Source organism: Scomber japonicus, chromosome 4 (assembly GCF_027409825.1).
Source record: "Scomber japonicus isolate fScoJap1 chromosome 4, fScoJap1.pri, whole genome shotgun sequence".
NCBI classification, from domain to species: domain Eukaryota; kingdom Metazoa; phylum Chordata; class Actinopteri; order Scombriformes; family Scombridae; genus Scomber; species Scomber japonicus.
Window position 1 is genome coordinate 28,901,933 of NC_070581.1, and position 23,931 is coordinate 28,925,863.

The following is a 23,931-nucleotide window of genomic DNA, read 5'->3' on the forward strand; positions in this document are numbered from 1 at the left end:
GTTTCATTTAAAGTCATTAAATCTTTTTGTTTTCAAGACATATTTATACTTCTGATGCACTTTGTTGCTAATACTTTTAACAACTTTAACATGAGACTGGCAACAGTACATATCTGAATACTTCTTCCACTGGTGATAGTATATAACTAGGGTACTACTTTATTTAGATGCATATTTATTTCCATAACCAACATTAAGTCTAAATATTAAATTGAGTTTATATAAAATATACATTGAGCTGTTACGTACTCATATTGCATCTACTATGACTCATCAGTGACTGACTTCAAGCTTGCACTAACTTGCATCAGCTCTGAATTTACTCCTGTATAATTAAAATCTGTCAATTTGCCAAATATGAAAGAATATTTAAAGTAGACAAAAGTAAAAACAGTGAAATAAACATAGTTGTAATTGAATTTTTAATATATATTTAGAGAACAGAATAGTAATAGCTGTGGCATTTAATATAAAACTTGAAATATTGACTGTGCAAAGAAAATATGAACTCTGTGTCTGATATGAAGGTGACGTGCAATAGATAATTAAATCATGTTGCAATACATGAGTCCAGTTTCATGAAACACATGATAGTGACAAGTAAAAGATGGCTGTGAAGTGTAAAGTCCAGTTTGGTAACCGCAAACCAGCAGCTTCTGTAAAAGATCTGTTCCTGAAACGTGAGGTCTTGGCCATAAATTCGTAAAACTTTTCAGGCAACATAAACAAAAAACTAGAAAGTCGCTGCTTGGTTAACAGTAAGGTTTCGGCCATTTTAGATGTACAGACTGAGAGACAGCGTTCTTCTTTTCCCACCCGCATTTTGTGAACACTCGCCTCTGATTGGCTCTGATCCTGATATCGCCATAATCTAACCAATCTAACTGACAGTGGCATCGAGTACTAGCCAATCAGAGGAAGAGGAGGGCGGGTCTTTATTCTTCAGAATGCGGGTGCGGGGGGGAAAAACAAAGGCCCGCGTTGACACACTAGGAAGTGCTTCTTTTTTATTTCTTTTAATTATTTTTTTTAAATATAGATGTTTTATGTCACTCGCTCCTCTGTGAATAGTTAGAAAACACACATATTTGCTTTAATACGGAATAAATCATAAAAAAACCCGACTAATTTAACTGTATATTTAAGATTTTTGTAACCGTCGGGTTCGTTGCTACGGTCTTCTGGGCGTTTCCATGGTGACATCACTAAGGCCACTGTAGGAGCTAACTGACACGTAATATTACCTTCACACACACACACACATAGACACACACAGAGAGAGACACACACACATAAAAAACATAACACAGGAGCAGCAGGAAGGAAAGAAACTCCCAGCTGACAGCTTTGAGTTCACTGCAGTGGTGAGAGGTAAGGTAATATATTATTATATTTTAATTTCGGTGATAATATCCTATAGTATGTGTCTTTTTTTTGTTTTTCCTGAACTCGACGATAGAACGAGACTGCGGCCTGTGTTTAATGCTAACAGGCTAACATTAGCATCACCGTCTAAACACACAGCAGTCTTATGTTGCTTCACTTTGTCTTTCTATTTCTCACAATATATTACTTAAAAACGCGCTGGGTGATATGTTAACAATCAAAACGACACTGGTATTTACTAGTATGTTGTAGGAAGTGTAATATGTGATTGTGCGCTAGTTTGACATTTCTAGCCTGTTGTGTAATGCTGCAAACCCTCATCTAACTACGCACTTCTGTCCCCATAAGGTCCGATCAGTGACCTGCTGAGTGGTGTGTGTATAACATTAACACTGGGTGGAAGTACAGATACTCAAATAGTATGCTTAGTTATGTAAAAAAAAAAGTAGCAGTAATCTAATGCAAAAATTATAATACTCCAGTGCAAGTGAAAGTATCTTAAAAGGAAAGTATGCATTAAATAGACTTAGTTCCTTGTTAATGATGAAGGATAAGGTTAATAGTTTTACAAGTTAGACTTAAAATAAAGCAATAGTCAGGTGTCCCAAATGGTAATAAGCCCTCCTGTTCTTACTAGCTAATAATATATCCTCTTTTAATCTAAGTCCACACAGTTTTAGTTTAAAATTTAGTTTAAAAGATGCATTTAAAAGTTGTTGTGAAGCTTATATAGTGGATATCTGGCACATGTACAGTCTTTTTCCCAGTCAAATTCCCTTTCTGTTGAGAGTTATTTGAAGTATAATAACAAAAAGAGGAATTTTGACACAAAAAAAAAGTAAAGACGAAAGCTATCTACTTGATTTGACTAATTTTGGATGGTTGAAGCTTCGTAAAGTAGATGTCTTCCATAGTTTCAGCTTTTTTGGTCAAGAAAAAAATCTACTTTGTGTTTTCCTGTTCAGTTTGAGTAGAATCCAAACAATAAAGGGAGAATTTGGCATTAAAAAGACTTATTTGATTGAGTAGGTTGGATGGCTGAAGCTTCATATTATCGCCACAATAAACTTGTAGATACATTTTTGCACAAGAGAGGACTTTGTATTTTGGCTTCTAACACTCACATTGTAAGTGTATAATGATTCCCATATAGTCAGTATGAACTGGAGGAATGATTACAGCAAGAAAAACCTGTTACTATGTTAATTTAAGGCTCCTGACTGTTGTTTTAAGACAGACTTTTATAATAATTACCACTTTTCTCTTTCTGTTTACTTATTTCTCTTTATCCCTTTCATACACATACACTTTTGGCTTAGAAACAATCTTGTAGTAATAATAATAATAGTTATTATTATTAAATATATAGTGATTATATGTGCCATAATAATAATAATAACTATTATTATCATTATGGCACATTTAATCACTATATATTTGCTTTTGCTAAAAAAAAGCCTATTTCACTGTTCATTTGGGCACCTGTTGTATTAATGGATCATTGTTATTAATACTATATTATTGGGAAGTTTAATCTATAACAGTGCATTTATAGTTTTATCAAGTTTTTTGTGTGTAAAATCCTAATTTAAAGAGTACATATATGTGTTAAATGCAGGCAGTTGATTTAAAAGTACAATATTCCCACCTTAAAATTGTTCTTAGTTACAGTACTTGGTTAAATATATGTAGTAGTTAGTTGTTTTCCATCACAGATCATTAACAAATGGTCACACCTGTGTTATCTGTGAATGCTTCAGGCTCACAGTGACGCCCAGTGATTACTTTAAATTCTCTCCCTTCACTGTATTCATGTTGTTTTTTTCTTTCTCTTTCAGAGGAGACATTGTCTGATCCAGAATCTCTTCAGATCTCAAATCTTCGGTTCCACCATGAACGTGTTTGACCGCAACATCAACTTCGACTCCCTCTTCAAGTTCTCCCAAATGTAAGTAAATGAGTAGCAGGATGATACAGAGCGATGTAAGTTATTATGAACCTTTATCTGCTTTCACTCCTATTTGGTGTTTACTGGAAACTCTTTTTCTTCTTTTATCTTTTTGTGCAGATCTCATTCTACCCAGGTGCACTTGAAGAATGTGTACTCCAGCCTGGCCGTGTGTATGTTTGTGGCTGCGGCCGGCTCCTACGTCCATGTCGTCACACGCCTCTTGCAGGTAACGCTAACGAAACGCAGCAGAGGTCTACGGCCTCGTTCACACGCTGTACGGGAGTGACTTTCACCGTTCACACACACGCAGCTACATTCAGGAACATTTACGCCTCTCGAGCCTTTTTTACTCACGTCGTGGCAGCGCTGGAATAGACGGAGCAGCGGACAGTCCAACTGATGATACGTACGGATGCTAACCGCCATAAAACTAAACAGAAGAAGAAGAAGGGGTGAGGCCATTATTTTTAGGAATGTGGCGGCCGTGGAGCTGCATGGTGCCGTCCGTCGTTCTTGTGTTGTTTTAAACATTCAACAAGTTTGAGAGAAGAATCACATGAAAGTATCGACAAGGCGACCATTAAAAAAAAAGTTGCGGAGTAAAATAAGTCATTGATTGGTTCACTTGCCCAAATTTAAAGTATCAGACAGATCTAACGCTGTACATGCTCCTAATTCACATTTGACACCATGCAGGAAAGGTTCAGGGTTGATGGCAGATGTAAAGTGGATTTACCTGTTCTGGTCCAGATCCTTCACAGCGATGTGAATTCAGCCAGACATGAATACTTTATCCTTCCTAATCTAACCTCATTTTAAGGTTTTAGTTTCTCTTTTGGGATTAATGAAGTAAAGCAGGAGCGACTCAGACACTCAGCAGGCAGACATTTCCCTGGGAATGACACTGAAGTGAGAATAGCTGGTTCGACCTTAAGAGTCAGTCCACCTTAAGTGAGCCTGCTCAGGTCTGACTAACTATTGTCGTTAACTTTGTGGCAAACCACCTTTATTTCTTCAGCAGGTGAGGAAACCACAGGCGTGATGGCAGCTTTTATGTACTGTGCCTCCCGTTCAACCACACCCATCACACCCTGCTCTGTTCCTTAAAGGAGCTTCACAACTATTATAACCACAGCTTTGAAGAGTGAGGAGGGGGAGGACTCGAAACATTTCAATGATAGCTTAAACAGTGTGCGAGTGAACATCATCTTTAGCCCAATTATATTAATCCTCCCTGAAAGTTATTATGTGTAAAGTGTTCGCTACAAAACACTGAGAGACCTCCTGAAGTGACTGCTTCCAAAATCACCCGTTCACTCGTTCAGAGCTTCGTACTCTAACAGACACTCAATAGTTAATCAGTAAATTAGGATTTTGGACACTTGTCAATCATTTTGAGTCACTACAGTCATATGTGGAGTCACGCAGAAGTGATTATTGTTGTTTTGGGAGTCGTGGAGGACGCTCCTTTTTCTTTTCTTTTTTTTTCTCCATTGAGGGATTTTTAAAGGCGACATATATCTCTTTACTTAGTGAATATATTTACACTCAACATGAATGAAGCTGTGAACACTATAAACAGAGTCACCGCGGAGTAAACATGGAGTGATTCAAGACGTTGAGTACATTCTTTGTTTCGTGTTTAATGTGAAAACAGATTCAGTTTGCGCCCGTAGAAACTGAACAGACTGTTTGTGTAGGCGGACGAATACTTCAGTCAACATTAATACCAGATTAATGATTATTTTTATTTATTTATTCATTTTAAGCATTTTCTTTAACCGTTCCCCCTCATTACTTTGAGACAGACGGTTTTAGATTGAACTGAATTAAATATTTGTTAAATACATTTAAGATGTTATTAGTGCAGGTCTTTGATTTATAAACAGGAACACAGTAAAGAAAGTATGATGAGATAATTTGATTTACTCCATTTTCTGTGTTATATTTCTGTGATTCTGTTTTTTCAACTTTTTAAACAAATGAAAAAATACTCAGTACTAAGTGCTCGGGATTGAAACATTTCATTATTCAAGATTCAGGATCACTTTATTGTGTAACAAATATACAACGAAACACACATTCATCAAAACATACACAGTTCACATTCACCTACCAACATATGCTTAAAGGAAAGTTAAGACTGAGGTGACCACAATAAGTACAAATAGCACTTGAATAGTAAAAAGCAGCAAATATTCAACCCAGTTATTAATGAGTGTTTGGTGTCTTTGCCCTGTTTTGACTGTGTCTGTGTTTTCAGGGCGGCCTGCTGTCCGTGCTCGGCTCTCTGGGAATGATGTTCTGGCTCGCCATGACGCCACACAACCCCGAGACAGAGAAGAAGAGACTGGCCATCCTCGCTGGATTCGCCTTCCTCACAGGTAAACTGAAGCAGCTCCGAGCAGATGAAACAGTTATTATTATACGTGCTAGCGGAGCCGACATCGGTTACTCACGGTCACGTTAACAGTCTGTAGTGAACTCACGGATCAGTGTTTGTCTTCCTGTCTCTCTGCAGGCGTCGGCCTCGGACCCTCACTGGACTTTGTCATCAGTATCAACCCAAGGTTTGTGGGCCATTAGTAAATGTTCAACATCTGCACACAGCTGGCTGAGTGACAGATAAACATGAAAAGCTCTTTAGTTTATCAGCTACTCCTCCTGGGGTCAAAATTAATACAGAAAAAAAACAATACAGTTATATAAACCCTCAATATTAATAATAATAATACTAATAAACTTTATTTATAGAGCACCTTTCATCATCATTTACAGATAAAATACAAAAGCAAATAAAACAATTAAAAAAAGAGAAATTTAGTAAAATTAGACAATTAAGTTAAAATGACATTTATTAAAAGCCAAATTAAATAAATATGTTTTCAGCTGTCATTTAAAAATGTTCACAGAGCTCACTTCTCGTACAGCTTCGGATTGACTCTTTTATCATTTTGGAGCATAATCAAAGAATGTTGTGCTTCCTGTTTTTTAAGAGGTGTAGTTATGTATATTTAAAAACCCAGCTGTGGATGAGCTGAGATCACGTGAGGGATTATAGAATGACAGAGAGTCTTTTGACAGCTTTAAAAACAAGTAAAAGAACCTTTTAAATCTACCCTAAAAGACATCTGGAGCCAGTGACGTGTAGCTATAACCGGAGTAATATGCTCATTTTTCCTAGTTTTTGTTCAAAGTGGAGCAGCACAATATTATACAAAAATACCATACAAGAAAAAAAGAGAGGATGCAAGAGAGTAGCAATACATGTTCAAAGCAGACCGGAAAAAAACACAGAAAGAGAAAAAGTAAAATAAAAAACACAAATTTAGACAAGATTGGAAAAGAAAAAATATGTCACCCCCCCCCCCCCCCCCATTAGTCCAGGATGACATGCATGGTAGTCTCTTGGCACATTAAACCACCCTAAAATAATTATTTATATAAAAAAGCAATATAAGTATACAGCTAATCAACAAAATCATAAATTGACATCAAGGTAAAGAGACAACCTCCCAACTCCTAAACCACACCAGAGAAACAGTGAAAACATTAAACGGCGGTCTGATTAAAAGAGTCTTTAGTGACGATTGGTGGAGCGCTGCAGTGATTCATCGATTAACAAGAAATTAATCTGCAACTGCAATTTTGATAATTTAATAACTTTTTAAGCAGAAGTTGCCGGTTGCAGCTTCTCAGACGTGATAGTTTCCGTCGCACATGATCATGAACAGAAATTGATGGAGGGAAAAAAAGACATTTGAAGACGTCAGTGTAGACTCAGAGACATTATAACAACCGTTTTTCACCATTTTCTGACTTTTTATAAACAAATGAATGAAATCAAGACAATAATCAGCATATAAATCGATATATAAAACTAAGTGTATTCTGTTTTTTTCTCTCATCAGCATCATCGTGACGGCCTTCATGGGAACCTCTGTGATTTTCGTCTGCTTCACTCTCAGCGCTCTTTACGCCAAACGCAGGAGCTACCTGTTCCTGGGAGGTAAAATCACTTCATTCATTATTTATTTATTAATCAGAGAGATGCAACAACAAAAGATTTCACAGCATTCAGCAGAGCGTCTCCTCCTTTAGAGAAGCGACGCAGACTTCATCTTCACATGTCACTAACTCCTCCTCCTCCTCCTCAGGCACTCTGATGTCCGGTCTCTCCCTCCTCTTCCTCATGTCTGTGATGAACATGTTCTTCGGTTCTGTGATGCTCTTTAAGGTAACAGAAATGTTCCTCACGTAAAGTTTTAGCTGTTTATTGAACTTTATTTTTGTAAATCTTCATTTATTTATTTTTTCCTCCTTCGACAGGCACACATGTACCTCGGGCTGATCATCATGTGCGGCTTCGTCCTGTTCGACACTCAGCTCATCATCGAGAAAGCCGAGAACGGAGACAAGGACTACGTCTGGTGAGGACTTTTTTTATTCTCCGGCTCTTACCCACACAACCAAATATGATGCAAATGAATCCTGTAGAATAAAAGACTCGTTCGTACGTCAGCTGAGTTACAACCTCGAGGTTTTACATGACGTATGTGCAGAGTAACGATCCTGAAATAAACTCTGTGTATGCTTTTATTTTGAAGGCACTGCGTGGACCTGTTCCTCGACTTTATCACCATCTTCAGGAAACTGATGGTCATCCTCGCCATGAACGATAAGGTACAAACATTAAATCCACTGATATTCTGTATTAATGTTCTGGTCAAAAACTCCAACATAAAAAGAGGAAGAAGATCGTCTGTGAACTGATCCGACTAATAAACGCTGATATGAAGCTTCGTGTTCCTCTTAGTCACAAAAGCTCCGTTGTTGATAAAAACTCATCAGTGAGTCTCAGTGTTGGACTGTTAATGGATGACGTGTTAATTTAGTGTTTGACACCGTCCTGCTGCTGAAAATACTCATTAACCCTCCAAATGTGTATAAATACGCAGCTGAAAATAGTCCCTGGCATTATTTACTCCTGTTTAATCACCGGCTGTTTTTAGAAAGTTATTTTTCCCTTTCTTAAAAAGAAAAGCAAGAAAAAAACAGGCTGTTCACAGACAGGCTGAAGAAATCAGAAAGTAAGGAGAGAAAAATTAAATAGTTGATGGTTTTGATTTTTTGTGGATTTCCAAAAAGATGAAGAACTTGATCTTTTAACGTGTAGTTTAGTGCCGATACCGATATTAACAAGTATAAAAATGAGATTGTAAAGAAAGCTGTGATATTTTACCCTCACCACCTCCTTCTTCTTTACCATTTAACAATAAACTTTATCTCAGAAACAGTAAAACTACACTGTGAATTTAATAATTATAAATATAACTAACTCTAACTAAATAACAAAAAGCCCATGTGCATATATGTATTAAAGTTGAATTAAGAAAAAAGGATCAAATATACATTAAATCGGCTAAATGACCTCAAAAACATATCGGCACATATCAGACAACTTGTACGCCGATACTGATTTATCTGTGATGAGATGAACTGAAGACACCGAACAACGGAGCTCTGAAACTTAAAGAGTTCAAAAATCTAAACGAGCGCTCACACGTAGAAAAATCTGACAAGAAAAATACAAAATATCACGTCTGACTGGTTTAAAAATCACCCAAAAAAGATGATCTTGTTTCTCTCTACTGGAGCCAATCAGACAATCAGACACTTCAGTTTAATCTGCTGCGGTTGGAGATATTAATTTCTGCCTCCAACCAATTAACTGCAGGTCATTAAAGGTTATTAAAGCTCTAAAAAAGCACAAAAAGGCCTCGACTTATATCTTCTTACCTGCCGCAGACTAACATCTTCTTCACTCGAGACTCTTTTCTGTCCTCACCATCACACTGATCATGGATAACGTGTCAGTTTAACGCATTTGACTTGAAATCAATTTGTGAATATTGAGCTTTGCAAGTAAAAAAAAAACAAAAAAAAACTTGACTTAAATGAATTTATTATTTTATAATCATTAAAAAGATATCGAATTGTATTGTGAGTGGTTTTAAAAAGATCTTAAATTGGATTTGAAGCCTGAGTTTAGTTTGTGGTTTTACAAATCACAGAAAATTACATCAGAATAACTTCATATAAACTTTAATATCAGTTTAATATCAGCATGTCTTTTAGGAAACACTGTCCCAGTTACTTTTTGAATCCATCGACCTCCCTGTGAAGTTTTTACCGGCTCAGACTGATTCTCATTAAACTTGAACTTGTTTACTGAGTTCGTTCACCTCGTTTACGTCAGAATCTCTAAATTAAATTTATCTGCTCGGCTCGGCTCGATCCCACCAGAGAGAAATAAGCATTAACTCTTTTATTTCATTTGACTTTTCTTTCGTCTATTTGTAATCTATTTTTACCTCTTTTTTTTCACTTATTCTAACTTTTTAAATAAACTTTTTCTCTTATTCTCTCATTTTATTAAATTTTCAAAACATTTTTTATCATCTCAGTTTTTATTCCCTCATTGTTTTTTATTCCTTTTCTTTTTGTCGTCACTCGTTGTTCATCTTCTTATCGTCTTGTTAAACACTTTGAACTTATTAACCTGAATGAAAGCTGCTTTATAAATAACATTTATATTTGATTTATTGATGATTTGGGTGAATTTTTCCTTTTTAATGTGTTTTTATATTGTGAAACTAATAATAATCCTCTCTTTCTTTCTCTCTGTTTTGTCTCTCTTTTTTCAGGACAAGAAAAAGGAGAAGAAGTAGAAAAGAAAAACAAGTTTTGAGTTGCTGGAAATTAAAAAAAACAATCTTGTCAGACGGCACAACTCGCAAAACGCACTTGATACTCTTCACTCTGTCTTCATTTCTTGAATTAACTCATGTGGTCTTATTATTATTATTATTACTGAACTTTTATTTTGATTTATTCTTTTTTTTTCTGTTCAGACTTACAAAACAAAAAGGTTGAATGTAAGTTTTTATGGCACACTAATAATAATTACAATATTAAAAAATAATAATAATGCTAGACCCGTTTTATCAACACTGCAGTGAACATGCTTGGCCTGTAGAGGGGAGTGTTGCCCCTTTTTGAAGACTCCCTCCCTTCCTCCCCTTTCCCCAAAAAAAAAAAAAAAAAAAGAAACACAGAAAAGCTGAGCATCACTTCCTGATTTTCATATTACTGTTATTTAGTGCCATAAATTAACAACATGATAGACTCCTTTTTTTTTTTCTTCTTTTATTTTGGCGAGTCATGTGAGCTTTTTCTGAGACTGATTCTTTTATTTTGAAGTCATGTAATTAACTACTTACAACCCTTGATTTTTGATTATTTATAGATTTTCCTTATTTTTTAGTGGAGATACAGTACGGTGTCCCATCCTTTTTTCTTTTTTTCTTTTTTTTTTTGGCAACAGATTTCCTCCTTTTTAAAGAATAATCCCCCTCTCTCCCCTCTGATCTGTAATTAATCGTTTCTGTTCCCTTTTTTTTTTTTTTTTTTTGAAAATATGTCGACCAAAATTTTTCTTATTGAGTAGGAATAGGCGACACCTTGGTAACCACGACAACCCGTCAGACTTCGAGACTGACTCGGGCCAGTCAGGATTTTTTTAGGACGTTGGCAGGTTGGAAAAAAAGGAAGAGGAAGAAGAGGAGGAGGAGGAAGAGTGGGAGCCATCTGTCCCCATTTTTAAAAGACAAGCAAGAAGCCACTACTCAGACCAACTCTCCCTCACCAACCCCCAACTTTGTAAATTTCCTAAATATCTGTTGTCTAGGAATTAGTTTGCCAAAAAATGATGATGTGATGTTTAAAGGGTATGATTTTTTTTTTTGGAAAGTGTATACTGTGAAGAATTTATTTTATTGATGTAAAATTGAAAACTAATAATTTGATACATTTGCTCAAATAAATGTGTTAAACGTACGACGTCACTCTCCTGGGATATATTTATTAGGGGTGTGATGCGTGTTTAGAGACACGGGGGTACGATACGATACAATGATAGATACTATTGAGGCCAGGGGTGTCAAACATGCGGCCCATGGGCCAGATCCGGCCCGCCGAGGGGTCCATTCCGGCCCACTTTCCTTCCTGTGTTCTTTTCCTTCCTACCTTCCTTTATCCTTTCTTCGTTCTGTCCTTCCTCCCTTTCTTCCTTCTGTCCTTCCTACCTTTCTTCCTTCTGTACTTCCTTCCATCTGTCCATCCTCCCTTTCTTCCTTCCTTCTTTCCTTCCTACCTTCCTTTCTTCCTTTCTTCCTTCCATCTGTCCTTCCTACCTTCCTTTTATCCTTTCTTTGTTCCTTCCTTCCTTTCTTTCTTCCATCTGTTCTTCCTTCCATCTGTCCTTCCTACCTTTCTTCCTTCTGTCCTTCCTTCCATCTGTCCTTCCTCCCTTTCTTACTTCTGTTCTTTCTTCCTTCTGTCCTTCCTACCTTTCTTCCTTCTGTACTTCCTTCCATCTGTCCTTCCTCCTTTTCTTCCTTCCTTCCTTCTGTCCTTCCAACCTTTCTTCCTTCTGTACTTCCTTCCATCTGTCCTTCCTCCCTTTCTTCCTTCCTTCCTACCTTCCTATTTTCCTTTCTTCCTTCATCTGTCCATCCTTCCTTCCTTTTATCCTTTCTTTGTTCCTTCCTTCCGCCCTTTCTTCCTTCTGTACTTCCTCCCTTTCTTCCTTCCATCTGTCCTTCCTCCCTTTCTTCCTTCAGTACTTCCTTCCATCTGTCCTTACTCCCTTTCTTCCTTCCTTCTTTCCTTCCATCCGTCTTTCCTACCTTTCTTCCTTCCTTCTCTCCTTCCATCTGTCTTTCCTTCCTTCCCTTCTCATTTCCTTCCTTCTTTCCTTCTTTCCCTCCATCTTGTTAATAATCCGGCCCGCATGAGATCAAATTGGTCTGTATGTGGCCCTTGAATGAAAATTAGTTTGACACCTCTGTCTGTCTGTTATCATTCTCAGTGTGGACGGCCTTTTACATACCTACGATCATATCCAGATCCAACCTCTATCTGCATTTTACTGGTGAATAGGACACAGGTCTATAAGACACACCCTACTTTTAAATTTAAATAAAAAATTGCATTAAAGGTGCAGCCTATTAATTGTTGCAGAGGAATGTGTCAGATGAATCGTGAAGGATTGTTGACTGACGTTTCTGATGTCTGATTAAAGGCAATCTGCTGTCAAAACAGAAATGAGGATGTAATTAGAAAAATATTCTTTGTGTCTGGCAATAAATCAAGAATGTATTTGTACTGCATCTTGATGGTATATGAGCGTATGGCGTGACATTAGCCTCGTTTCTGCCCTACTGAATCTGGAGGGATTCAAACACATTTTTGGTGGCCTAATCGTGTCCGATAACATAAGACCAGGCAAAAAATGGGATATTTCATGGTTTGTGGAAATGAGCCACCTAGGCCAATCTATCTATCTTTATTTGTGCCACATCACAACAAAGTTATCTCAAGGCACTTTACACATAGAGCAGGTTCTTCAGGTTTAACTTTAAAGAGACCCAACATTCCCACATGAGCAACAGTGGCAAGAAAAAACTCCCTTTTAACAGGAAGTAACCTCAGAACCAGACTCAGAGTGGGAGAACATCTGCCTCGACCGGTTGGGGTTGAGAGGAGAGAAGCCCAATGAAAATCAACAATGAAGCTAGAAGGTCCGGGACTGGAACCCGTCATCCGGACGTCTACAGGCCCAGATTACCTGTGAGACCAGAAAGCACAGACAACTCCGGGGAAGAAGTTTAGGTTATTGAATGCATTAATAGTACTTGAATGTTAATGGATATAGATGGATGGATAGAGAGAGAGAGGGAGGAGGAGAGAGGAGCTCAGTGCATCATGGGAGTCCCCCGGCAGTCTAAGCCTATAGCAGCATAAACTAGGTGCTGGTTCAGGACAAGCCTGGCCAGCCCTAGCAATAAGCTTTATCAAAAAGGAAAGTTTTAAGCCTACTCTTAAATGTAGGGAAGGTGTCTGCCCCCCGGACCAAATCTGGAAGATGGTTCCACAGGAGAGGAGCCTGATATCTGAAGGCTCCGCCTCCTGTTCTACTTTTAGAGATACTAGGAACCACAAGTAGACCTGCATGCTGGGAGCGCAGTGTTCTAGTAGGTACATAAGGTACTATAAGCTCTTTAAGATATGATGGAGCCTGATCATTGAGAGCTTTTAAGGTGAGGAGGAGGAGGTTAAATTTAATTCTAGATTTTACGGGAAGCCAAGATGGGAGGAATATGATCTCTCTTTCTAGTTTTTATCAGAACGTGTGCAGCTGCGTTCTGGACCAGCTGGAGAGTCTTTAGAGCAGGCATGTCCAAACTATTCCACAAAGGGCCAAGTGGCAGCAGGTTTTTGTTCCAACCATTCAAGAGCACATGATTCAACCAATCAGCTGATTTAAATGAGTCAAGTCTGGTGTGCTCCTGCTTGGTTGGATTGAAAACCTGCAGCCACATGGCCCTTTGTGGAACAGTTTGGACACCTCTGCTTTAGAGACTTGTTAGGACAGCCTGGTAATAATGAATTACAGTAGTCCAGCCTAGAAGTAACAAATGCATGGACTAGTTTTTCAGCATCATTTTGAGACAATGTGTCTGATTTTTGCAATATTACGCAGATGAAAGAAGGCAGTCCTTGAAATGTGTTTCATGTGGGGTTTGAAGGACAGATCCTGATCAAATATAACTCCTAGGTTCCTTACAGTGGAGCTGGAGGCCAGAGTAAAGCCATCCAGAGTAGTTATATCATTAGATTGTGTGTTTCTAAGGGGCTAAGTATTTGGGGCCAAGCACAATAACATCAGTTTTTTCTGAGTTTAATAACAGGAAGTTGCAGGTCATCCATGCCGTTATGTCCTTAATGCATGTTTGTAGTTTGGTTAATTGGTTGTTTTCATTTGGCTTTATTGATAGATATAATTGAGTATCGTCTGCATAACGATGAAAGTTTATTGAGTGATTGAAGTAATGTTTCCTAAAGGAAGCATATATAAAAGAGAATAGTATTGGTCCAAGCACTGAGCCTTGAGGATCACCATGTCTAGCTTTTGTTTGCATGGAAGATTTATCATTAACATTTACAAACTGAAATCTATCTCTTTAATGCTGTTCCTTTTAATGCCAATTAAATGTTCAAGTCTCTGCAACAGGATTTGATGATCAATGGTTTTCGAAGGCAGCACTAAGATCTAACGGGACGAGGACAGAGAGAAGTCCATTGTCTGATGAAGTTAAAAGGTCATTTGTAACTTTCACTAGTGCGGTCTCTGTGCTATGATGAGCTCTAAATCCAGACAGAAAATTCTCAAATAAACTGTTACTATGTCGAAAGTTACACAGCTGATTAGCAACTGCTTTCTCAAGGATCTTAAAGAGAAAGGGAAGGTTGGATATCGGTCTAGAATCTCTGAATCAAGAGTCGGCTTTTTAAGGAGTGGTTTAATTACAGCTACCTTAAAGGACTGCGGTACATAACCTGTCACCAAAGACAGGTTAATCATATATAATAAGGAAGTGCTAACTGAGGGGAATATTTCCTTAAGCAGCTTAGTTGGAATCGAGTCTAAGAGACAAGTTGATGGTTTGGATGAAGTAATCATTAAAGTTAATTCTAAAAGGTCGACTGGAGAAAAACATAAATATATATATAAGCCTGAATAACTATTAATATTATAATACATAGGGCAGTATGAACCCAAGACAACAGGATGTAGTGAGACTATTGTAATTAACATTGCTATGAGCTTCTACACTACATACGGGGACGACAACCTTTCCACTCTGAATACAAGAACTTCAAAAGGGAAACAATCTATGTGGACTGACCATGCGCTTCCAGAGCAAAACACAGGACGTTTTTTTTTTTTTTTGGTGAGCCTATTATCAGCAGTCAACAGGACGACATCATTTGTTTCAAATCACTGTTAAAAAATAATAGTGTTAAAACTGTTAACAATGCCACAACACTGTGGGTAAGGTCTTCCAGGAAAAAGACCAGACCAGTTTACAGGAAGGCTGACACTTTTGTATCCTCATCCGCATTCATCAGTGTTGTTTTGTATGAGTCATTGTCACTGTACCAGCATCTGGCACTTTACTGTACTTGAACAACAAGAATAGTGCAAAACCCTGAATGTGTGATACTCATATGAACCCAAGACAATAGGACAAAGTGAAATTATTGTAACCAAGGCTGGTTTATGCTTCTATACTCAGATCAGTGTTGTGCACAAGGTGGGGGCGGGGGGGACGGTTGCCCCCCCTCATGGCCCAATTGTTGAAAAACGTGCACTGAGGTGCCCTCCTGGTCGGCAAAACACACGAAACTGCCCTCTTGGGTGGCAAAAACACGCACTAAAGTGCCCTCTTCAGTGGCGAGAACGTGCTGTATGTGCCCTTTTTTTTCTTTTCGCCCCTGCTCTTCAAGAAGTCTGTGCACGCCACTGCTCAGAAATAAGTGTAGAAAAAGTTTAATGTGAAACAAGCACGCAAATCCAAAAATATGGTTTAAGATGCAGCTACTAAATTTGTGAGGTAAATAAGGTATAGAAAGGTTTTCACAATGGATGTGATACAGTTTCAGATATATGTTCGCTACATTACTACATTACTACTGAAAACTGGTGTATAGTAGCTGTCTATTTTGGGGGTTCTCATACTGGGAAAAACACCTTTCTATTAAAGACTGGTTTATTTGAATGCACCAGTAAGGTATCCATTTATGAACACAGACGTTTATACTCCAAATTGTTTCAATTTACTTTTATTGAAATGCAATAAAACACACATATTACACCTGAAACAGTGTGTCGGGTAAATGGCTGATGGTGCGGTAATGATTTGCTTTACTGGTCCTGTTTTTTAACTCAGACCGGGTTCGGGTTAGACTGAGTTTAAAACCTTTTAAAAGAACACGGTAACTTTACCAAAGTTGAAGTTCCCTCCCTTCTTCCCCCAATTTTACCAGGAACTTCCTTAATAGAAACGGGGCTAATGTCACACGCTGTGCTTGTCATTTCCCCACCTACCATCAGGATGCAGTACAAATACATTCTTGATTTATTGCCAGACACAAAGAATATTTTTCTAATTACATCCTCATTCCTGTTTTGACAGCAGTTTCTGTCTTTAATTAGACATCAGAAACGTCAATCTTAACAATCCATCACAATCCTTTTTGATTCATCTGACACTAGTAATTTCTCTGCAACACTTACTGCCTGAGCACTTAAACTCTTGTGGTTATCATATCGTGACATAATCACGGTTAATCGCAAAACCGGTTTATCCCAACATCCCTAGCTGTGACGAGTCTAGCAGGGTTATAAATGAGAGAGAGCGACAGAGAGAGAGAGCTGCAGACGTGGAGCAGGCAAATCTTTGGTCTGTCTGAAATTTGGCTTGCAGTAAAACTAGACTGAGTCCAGTGATTTCTTTTTTTTAAACAAAAGACCCAAACTTTGGATTTCAGGCCTCCATCATGTCCATTGACACCAATGCAAAAGTGGTGAAGTACCTGAACCAGGACTACACGTTACTCAAGGAGCAGTGCCTGTCCTCAGGACTTCTCTTCACTGATGAGGCCTTCCCCGCAGAGCCCAAATCGCTGGGCTTCAAGGAGCTGGGCCCGGAGTCTAAGAAGGCCAAGGGAATCAAATGGTTGAGACCCAAGGTAAGAGTCCAGGCCTGGACCCAGAGCGACATCTGGATCTAGGTAGATGGGTGCTGGGCAGTGTTAATTTTGACAGCTAATTTTGGTTTAGTTTTAGTCATAGTCGTTTGACTAAAATGTCACATAGTTTTAGTCATCTGCATTGTTTTTGTTTTAGACTAAATCTACTGTAGATTTTGACTTTAATGATATTTAGTAGACTTAAATATAATGAAGTGTAATACTATAAAAAAATCATTATAGTCATTATTACTACTAGATAAAAGTCTTATGTTTAGCTGGAATAGTAGTAAGGTTTGAATGTTCATACTCACTGTCTTCCTGATGAAAAAGGGTTACTTTATGTTTTGAAGATGACAACACTGACAATCATTAATCACCTGCTGTCTCATCCAATCAGGACCTGTGTTGGTCTCCAAAGTTCATCATGGGCGAAGCAGATAGGACCGACATCTGTCAGGGAGAACTGGGTGAGCATGCACGCACACACACACACACACACACACACATACGCACACACACACACGCGCACACACACACACACAGTATCTGTGCTCTCTGATCATGTGACCTGCTGTCTGTCAGGTGACTGCTGGCTGCTGGCTGCCATCTCCTCTCTGACCCTCAACCTTGAGATCCTGAAGCGGGTCGTTCCTAAAGGTCAAAGCTACGACTTAGAATACGCTGGCATCTTCCACTTCCAGGTGCTCACACACCAATCAATTAATTAACTCATTAATAATACACACACAGGACAAAAATTAGCCTAAATTTGGTCTGATTTAAGTTCCAGTGTTTTCAGTATCATTCATTTTACTGACTGAACCTTTTCATCGAGTTTATGTATTTATATATAAAAATACAGGTCAGTGACTAATAAGGGTCGGCAAGATGAGCAATTAAAAAATATCTTTAAAAAATTGTCTTAAAAGCAGCAGGTTTGTTAAAATGTAAATGTTGTATTTTTGTTGGTTTTATGTCATTTACAAAAAAAAAATCTAAATAAATTTTGACAAATTATGTAAAATTTGTTTTTTTTTATATATCTTAGTTCAGTATTTTCCTGTGTATAATATATAATCAGATGTTTATGAAAAAAGACACCAATTGACATTGGGTTGCATCACGTCATTGACGGATGTATATTTGGCTTCTCTGATATCAAATGGCAGTTTGTGCCTTTTGGGTGTAAATGATATAGCTAGTAGTACACAGCACAACAAAGACAAAAAAGAAATATATGTTAGAAGTGATATAAAATAATAGAAATATATACGAAGAACATGAGGACAGTGACATGATGTTTGATTTCATGCAGCTGTGGCAGTACGGGCAGTGGGTCGATGTTGTCGTGGACGACCATCTCCCTACCAGAAACGGAAAACTGCTGTTTGTTCATTCAGCGGGGGGACAAGACTTCTGGAGCGCTCTGCTGGAGAAAGCCTACGCAAAGTAAGACACTAACAAATAAACAGAATCACAAAAGGCAAAAGACAGCGTCAAAAACTAAACTGGGTCAAATACACGAGGAGTTTACAGTCAAAAAAAAAAAGCTGGGACACTCACAGGAAACTAAAGAGACAAATGTGCAGAGATAACGGGGAAGGTGAAAATATGACAGAGTCTAAAATAAAGACAAAACCCCCAAAACACATATCTTGTCTTCAGCTGCTGAGAGCTGAACTGTCAGCTGACTAGACTAGTAGTAGACTATGATGTGTCAATTATCTAAATTTCATTTCACACCAGTTTTATTCATATACACCAAATCCCACTTTAACGCGGTTCAGTGCTCACACTGAAGTCTACACATCAACTGTAACTACTGCACTCAGCACAGTTTCAGCTCCTTTGTTCACTTTTACCTCGACAGACACTTCACTTACCGTCACTTCAGCTTCCTTCAGTTCTTTAGTTTCTTTGAATAAACCCAGAACACCTTGACGTACTGCATGTCATTCAAGTTATTGCACAGTCAACCAGATTATTGCAGTCAGACACACACTTTTTTTCAAGCGTTCACTGCATTCAGCGACACCATTGCTTTCGGGTAAAAACTGTTCCTTAACCCGTTTGTCCTGCATTTTATTGACCTGTATCTTCTGCCAGAGGGCAGCGGTTCAGAGAGTTCATGTCCGGGGTGTGATGGGTCCCTGAGGATGTTTTGAGCTTTTTTAAGGCACTGTGCACTGTACAGTTCATCCAGGGAGGAGAGAGAGCAGCCAATGATCTTCTGGGCGGGTCTCTCTGGAGTGCTTTCCTCTCTGCAATTTAGGTTGTTTCAAATGTTTTAACTGCAGTGTTTTAGAAATGAACATGTTCAGTTCAGTTAGTCTTTTTTGACACTAATGAAACAACAGCACAGTATGTTCAAACATTATTGAGTCAAACTCTCTCTGCAGGGTGAACGGCTCGTACGAAGCTCTGAGCGAAGGTCGGACCATCGAGGCTTTTGAGGATTTCACCGGAGGAATCGCAGAGTGCTACGACCTGAATGTTGATCAGCCCTTCCTGTTCCCCACCATCAGGAAAGCTCTGTATCTCGGCTCGCTGCTCAGCTGCTCCATCAACGTAAAGATAAAGAAACAACAGTTCACATCACAACCAGAGACACAGAGAACATGTGTAGCTCAGAAGATCATTTAACTTCTGTACAGAATTTATATTTGTTAACATTTCTTCAGATGAAAGTTATAAAACTCCACCCAGCTCCTATTTCTGCTGGAAACAGTTAAAAGGTGTTAGTTTAAAAAATAACCTCACTTCAGCGCCATCTTTTCCTTTGGCTTTCAGCTGCATCACACTGTCTTCATCATGTTTCTGACTGATAAACTTTTATAAATGTCAGTTTCCTGATTTTCTTCCAGAGTTCGAACTCAACTGAGATGGATCGCCTCACCAGCTTAAAACTGGTCCAAGGCCACGCCTACTCCATAACTGCAGCAGATCGGGTGAGGCATTCTGGGAAATTATCCCACATACAGTTGCTGAGAGGTCAGAGGTCACAGTGATGTTTTGTCCTGCAGGTGCATTACAACGGTTCTGTGGTGGAGCTAGTGAGGATCAGGAACCCGTGGGGTGAAATGGAGTGGAAGGGACCCTGGGGCAGCAAGTGAGTTCAGGTCATCACACCTGTCAGACAATCAATCAATCAATCTGTCAATCTGTCAATCTGTCAATCAATCTGTCACTTTATTTGCTTTCATAGTGTGGGAGCTGCAAAGCTCCCACACTATGTTATCTTCTCTTTATTTATTTATTTATTTCGCCGTTTTTCGTAGCGTAACTAGTCCTACACGATTTGTCATATCAACTTCGTTTCAATGTCAAATTGTACATATCCATAAGGAGATGTGTGCTATTACTTTTCATATCTCTAACATATTCCATTGATTTTATATAATTTTTTAAAACATTAAAATTTATAATGGAAAGTCAATGGGAGCGATGTTTGAAAGCTCATATCTCAAGAAGTAAAAGTGCTAAAGTGTTCAAACTTCAACTACAGGTGGCCCATGAGCAAATGCTTCACATATTGTAAAGAATGATCTGTAGCGCCACCATGTGGTCAGTTATTACATGTTTTACATTTTGGCTTATAACTCATGAACCGTAAGGCGTATTCAAACAATCTTTGCACAGTGTGTTCCTTGGATGGTACCAAGTAGACTGATATAGGCCACGCCCATTTGCGTCTAGAACATTTTTCCGCCATTTTGATTTTTTGGAAAAATACATTTTTTACTACTTTTGGCACATTCTTCATCAAACTTGGTACACAACATGTTTAGAGGACCCCGAACACAGCTATTATCTTCATTTTTTGGTAACCCTTACCGTGTGTCCGTAATTGGTTAGCAAACTTTTGGGGGCGTGGCCTGATGCATTTAACGATCAATAACTCTTCAATGCCGATTCGGATCGCCACAAAATTTGATAATCTTGTACACATGGTGGCACTGTACCATTATGTAAAATTTGATACACTTTTACCAAATGGGGGCGCTACTGTAATATTATAACACAATATTCCTACAGTTCTGTTGTCTTCAATGAAATGAAACTTGGTACATTAGTTCTCCATGTCAATGTGTACGATATAGTGAAACATGGAGCCAATAGCCCCACCTTGTGGCCATTAGTGAAACACCAACATATGACTTATTAAGTTCCATATCTTTTAATGTCAACCTTCTATGATGACAGCAGAATTGTACAGATGGGGATATTGAACACCTTTGTGGTATTTAATGAAACTTCACCTGTAGGTGGCGCCACAAAATGTTGAATAATTGCTGCTCCAACAGAAATCTGCAGTGAAGGTAGCAATAACAGGAATGGTGGCAGCGGCTGCATCTGGCAGTTTGCGAGGGATGCGTCTGCCAGTTTGCAGCTCCCACACGCAATTTCTTATGAAATTGCAAAATTTTCTAGTTGATTATTTCATTGTTATTATTATTATTCAGAGACGACTGACGAGCTGATAATAAGAATAAATGCTTAGATCATGTTTGTTAGTTGAAACTGTTCATCAGTGTGACGTCAGTCAACCTTCTGTGAGTCTGACTGCATGAACATTGGGAACTGGGATGTGAACAGTCCCAGTCAGACCAGTTAGTGTGATTCAGTGGTTGTGTGTGCAGGTCGAAGGAGTGGAATAATTTGGATCTGGCTCCGGAGTATAAGCAGCTAAATAACCCCGATGAGAATGGAGAGTTCTGGTGAGCGTCGATATATAAAATCATTATTTTAGCCATTTGATCAAACTTGTAAATCCAACAGCTGTTTCTTCTTCTTCTGTTCTCTGCAGGATGAGCTACGTAGACTTCAAGCGTTACTTTTCCGGCCTCAACATCTGCAACCTGTCGCCCGACATGGTGATGAGCGGCAAGGTCCACCGCTGGAGCTACTGTAAATTCGAAGGCATTTGGATAATCGGCTCCACCGCTGGTGGCTGCAGGAACAACCCGGGTACAGCTGCTCATCACTCACACTTTCCTTCTTTCTTTAGTAATCTGATACCAAACAACATCATGCAGCTGTGGTCAAACAGTGGCCCGTGGCCCAAATCCCGCCCTTCAGCAGAAATATTTGGGCCCTTAATGCAAGTTTAAATGTTGACATTTATAGTTTACTTTAAAACTTCCCCTTAATTGAGTGCAATATTTTATTATGTGTAATTTATTGTTGGTGTTGTTCTGTTCATGTATAATTTGTACTGTACTGTAACTGTGGAGACATTTATATGCATTTGAGTCCGAGGCAAATTTCCCTCCGGGGACAATAAATTATATCATAAAGTAATTTTTCACATCTCTCTTGTAGATTTAAAGACTAAATTAATCAGTCGTATTGATTTAATGAGGGAATAACAGCGTCCTCTCCTCTGTGTCTGCAGCCACGTACTGCATCAACCCTCAGTTCTTCATTCACCTCAAAGATGTGGACGAATACCCTAATGACGGCGAGAATGGCTGCACCATCCTGATTGGTCTGATGCAGAAAAACGCTCGTAAGAAGAAACGCTTTGGACAACACCTACACTGCATCGGATTCTACGTCTTTGAGGTACACACACACACACACACACACACACACACACACACACACACACACACACACAATGAGTGAGGAACTGAGAAGAAAATACTGTGAATGTTTTGATGAGCTTCCGTTGATCTTTTGTTTCTTTACTTCGACTGGTTTCATTGTACTGTGATCAATACGTTTTACATATTTACATTAAAGCAGACTTCATGTAGAGCTTCTTGTATTTTTTACATTTCTCTGTTGTTGTTTCTTCTTCAGGTTCCAGATGAGGTGAGTTCAACATTGTGGCAGAACATCACTGATTATAAAAAAACTATAAGAAAGACACAAGTTTTGTATGTGAAACTAGAAAAGAATCAGAACAAATCCCACAATAACTGTTCTCTCAACTCTTACACCAATTAATGACTAACACAACTGAAACTAATACAACTGTCACACTTTGTTTACTTATAAAATAACTGAACAGTATCAGTATACATTCAAGCTCTTCTTCTATGATCAGTATAAAGGTGGCAGTAATGTCCGCCTGGGTCCGGACGTCCTGCTGCAGAGGAAACCTGTGTTTTACACTAAGATCTTCAGCAAGAGCAGGGAGGTGTATTGCCGGTTAAAACTGCCTCCTGGAAAGTACGCCATCATCCCGTCCACCTTCGATCCGGATTGTGAAGGAAGCTTCATCCTGAGAGTGTTCGCCGAGAAACAATATACCACCAGGTGTCACTGTCTCCTCCACTGGGTTCACTCTGTATAGAATATAAGGGGAGGGGTCCTCAGGGTCCAGACGATAACTGTCTCTAACATTAAGTGTTGCATTATGCATTATGGGTTGTTTGTGGCCTTGATGTTGCCCTGGTAACAAGTCTACAGTGTGTTTATAGTGAGAGTGTGTCAGTCAGTCATTAAAGGAGTTAGGTTAGTCCAGTTTAACCTGCAGGAGTTTCTGAACGTTCCTGTCACAGAGTATAAATGCTACCTGCTGATGGAGGTGCAAGGATGTAACTATGATCCAAGTTATATTCTCACTAGTATATGCTGTACTGGTCAGACTGGTCAGACTGGTACCGAAGATGAAAGAGTTTGTCCTCTCTCTATAAATTAACTTTTCTCTGCTTTTTTCAGCTGGATGGAGGACTCTGACATCTTCAAGGTTCATGTTCCATCAATATCTTCATTCACACATATTCATATCTAATGTGATGCATGTCTATGACAAATAATAACTGGTTCATAACTGATAAATAACTGTTAGAAGAGGTAATAACTGGTTAATAACTGTTAGAGCAGATAACTGTCAATAACGTTAGAAAATATAATAACTCGTTAATAACTGCTAGAAGAGGTAATAAAAACTGGTTAATAACTGTTAGAGCAGATAACTGGTC

At 38.6% G+C, this 23,931-nt stretch overlaps 2 protein-coding genes across 3 annotated transcripts; both read left to right on the plus strand.

Annotated features, from left to right (window-relative positions):
* Positions 1 to 1,220: 1,220 nt before the first annotated feature.
* On the plus strand, positions 1,221 to 11,236 carry tegt (testis enhanced gene transcript (BAX inhibitor 1)). 2 transcript variants are annotated; one of them, XM_053318462.1, is made up of 10 exons: positions 1,221 to 1,371; positions 3,225 to 3,334; positions 3,455 to 3,563; positions 5,601 to 5,721; positions 5,859 to 5,907; positions 7,249 to 7,346; positions 7,495 to 7,574; positions 7,667 to 7,767; positions 7,945 to 8,020; positions 10,045 to 11,236. In XM_053318462.1, exons 2-10 carry the CDS (start codon positions 3,279 to 3,281, stop codon positions 10,066 to 10,068), a joined length of 714 nt encoding a protein of 237 aa, XP_053174437.1. In that variant the 5' UTR covers positions 1,221 to 1,371; positions 3,225 to 3,278; the 3' UTR covers positions 10,069 to 11,236. The 2 variants fall into 2 exon arrangements, with proteins under 2 accessions (XP_053174437.1, XP_053174438.1); XM_053318463.1 differs by having other exon boundaries at positions 1,244 to 1,376.
* Positions 11,237 to 16,804: 5,568 nt separating this feature from the next.
* Positions 16,805 to 23,300, plus strand: LOC128357669 (calpain-2 catalytic subunit-like). Its single transcript, XM_053318038.1, has 12 exons — positions 16,805 to 16,996; positions 17,397 to 17,466; positions 17,582 to 17,700; positions 18,315 to 18,448; positions 19,399 to 19,567; positions 19,864 to 19,947; positions 20,023 to 20,108; positions 21,640 to 21,717; positions 21,807 to 21,967; positions 22,395 to 22,564; positions 22,805 to 22,816; positions 23,052 to 23,300. The coding sequence occupies exons 1-12, from the start codon at positions 16,805 to 16,807 to the stop codon at positions 23,298 to 23,300; spliced, it is 1,524 nt and encodes a 507-aa protein (XP_053174013.1).
* Positions 23,301 to 23,931: the final 631 nt, after the last annotated feature.

What these genes read in the sequence shown, in the direction of transcription:
- tegt (XM_053318462.1), top strand. Translation starts at nt 3,279, where the DNA reads ATGAACGTGTTTGACCGCAACATCAACTTCGACTCCCTCTTCAAGTTC. An exon ending in GAGCTACCTGTTCCTGGGAG is followed by an intron (nt 7,347 to 7,494) that starts GTAAAATCACTT and finishes CCTCCTCCTCAG; the next exon opens with GCACTCTGATGTCCGGTCTC. An exon ending in GGAGACAAGGACTACGTCTG is followed by an intron (nt 7,768 to 7,944) that starts GTGAGGACTTTT and finishes TTTATTTTGAAG; the next exon opens with GCACTGCGTGGACCTGTTCC.
- LOC128357669 (XM_053318038.1), top strand. Translation starts at nt 16,805, where the DNA reads ATGTCCATTGACACCAATGCAAAAGTGGTGAAGTACCTGAACCAGGAC. An exon ending in CCATAACTGCAGCAGATCGG is followed by an intron (nt 19,948 to 20,022) that starts GTGAGGCATTCT and finishes TTTGTCCTGCAG; the next exon opens with GTGCATTACAACGGTTCTGT. An exon ending in AAGGGACCCTGGGGCAGCAA is followed by an intron (nt 20,109 to 21,639) that starts GTGAGTTCAGGT and finishes TTGTGTGTGCAG; the next exon opens with GTCGAAGGAGTGGAATAATT.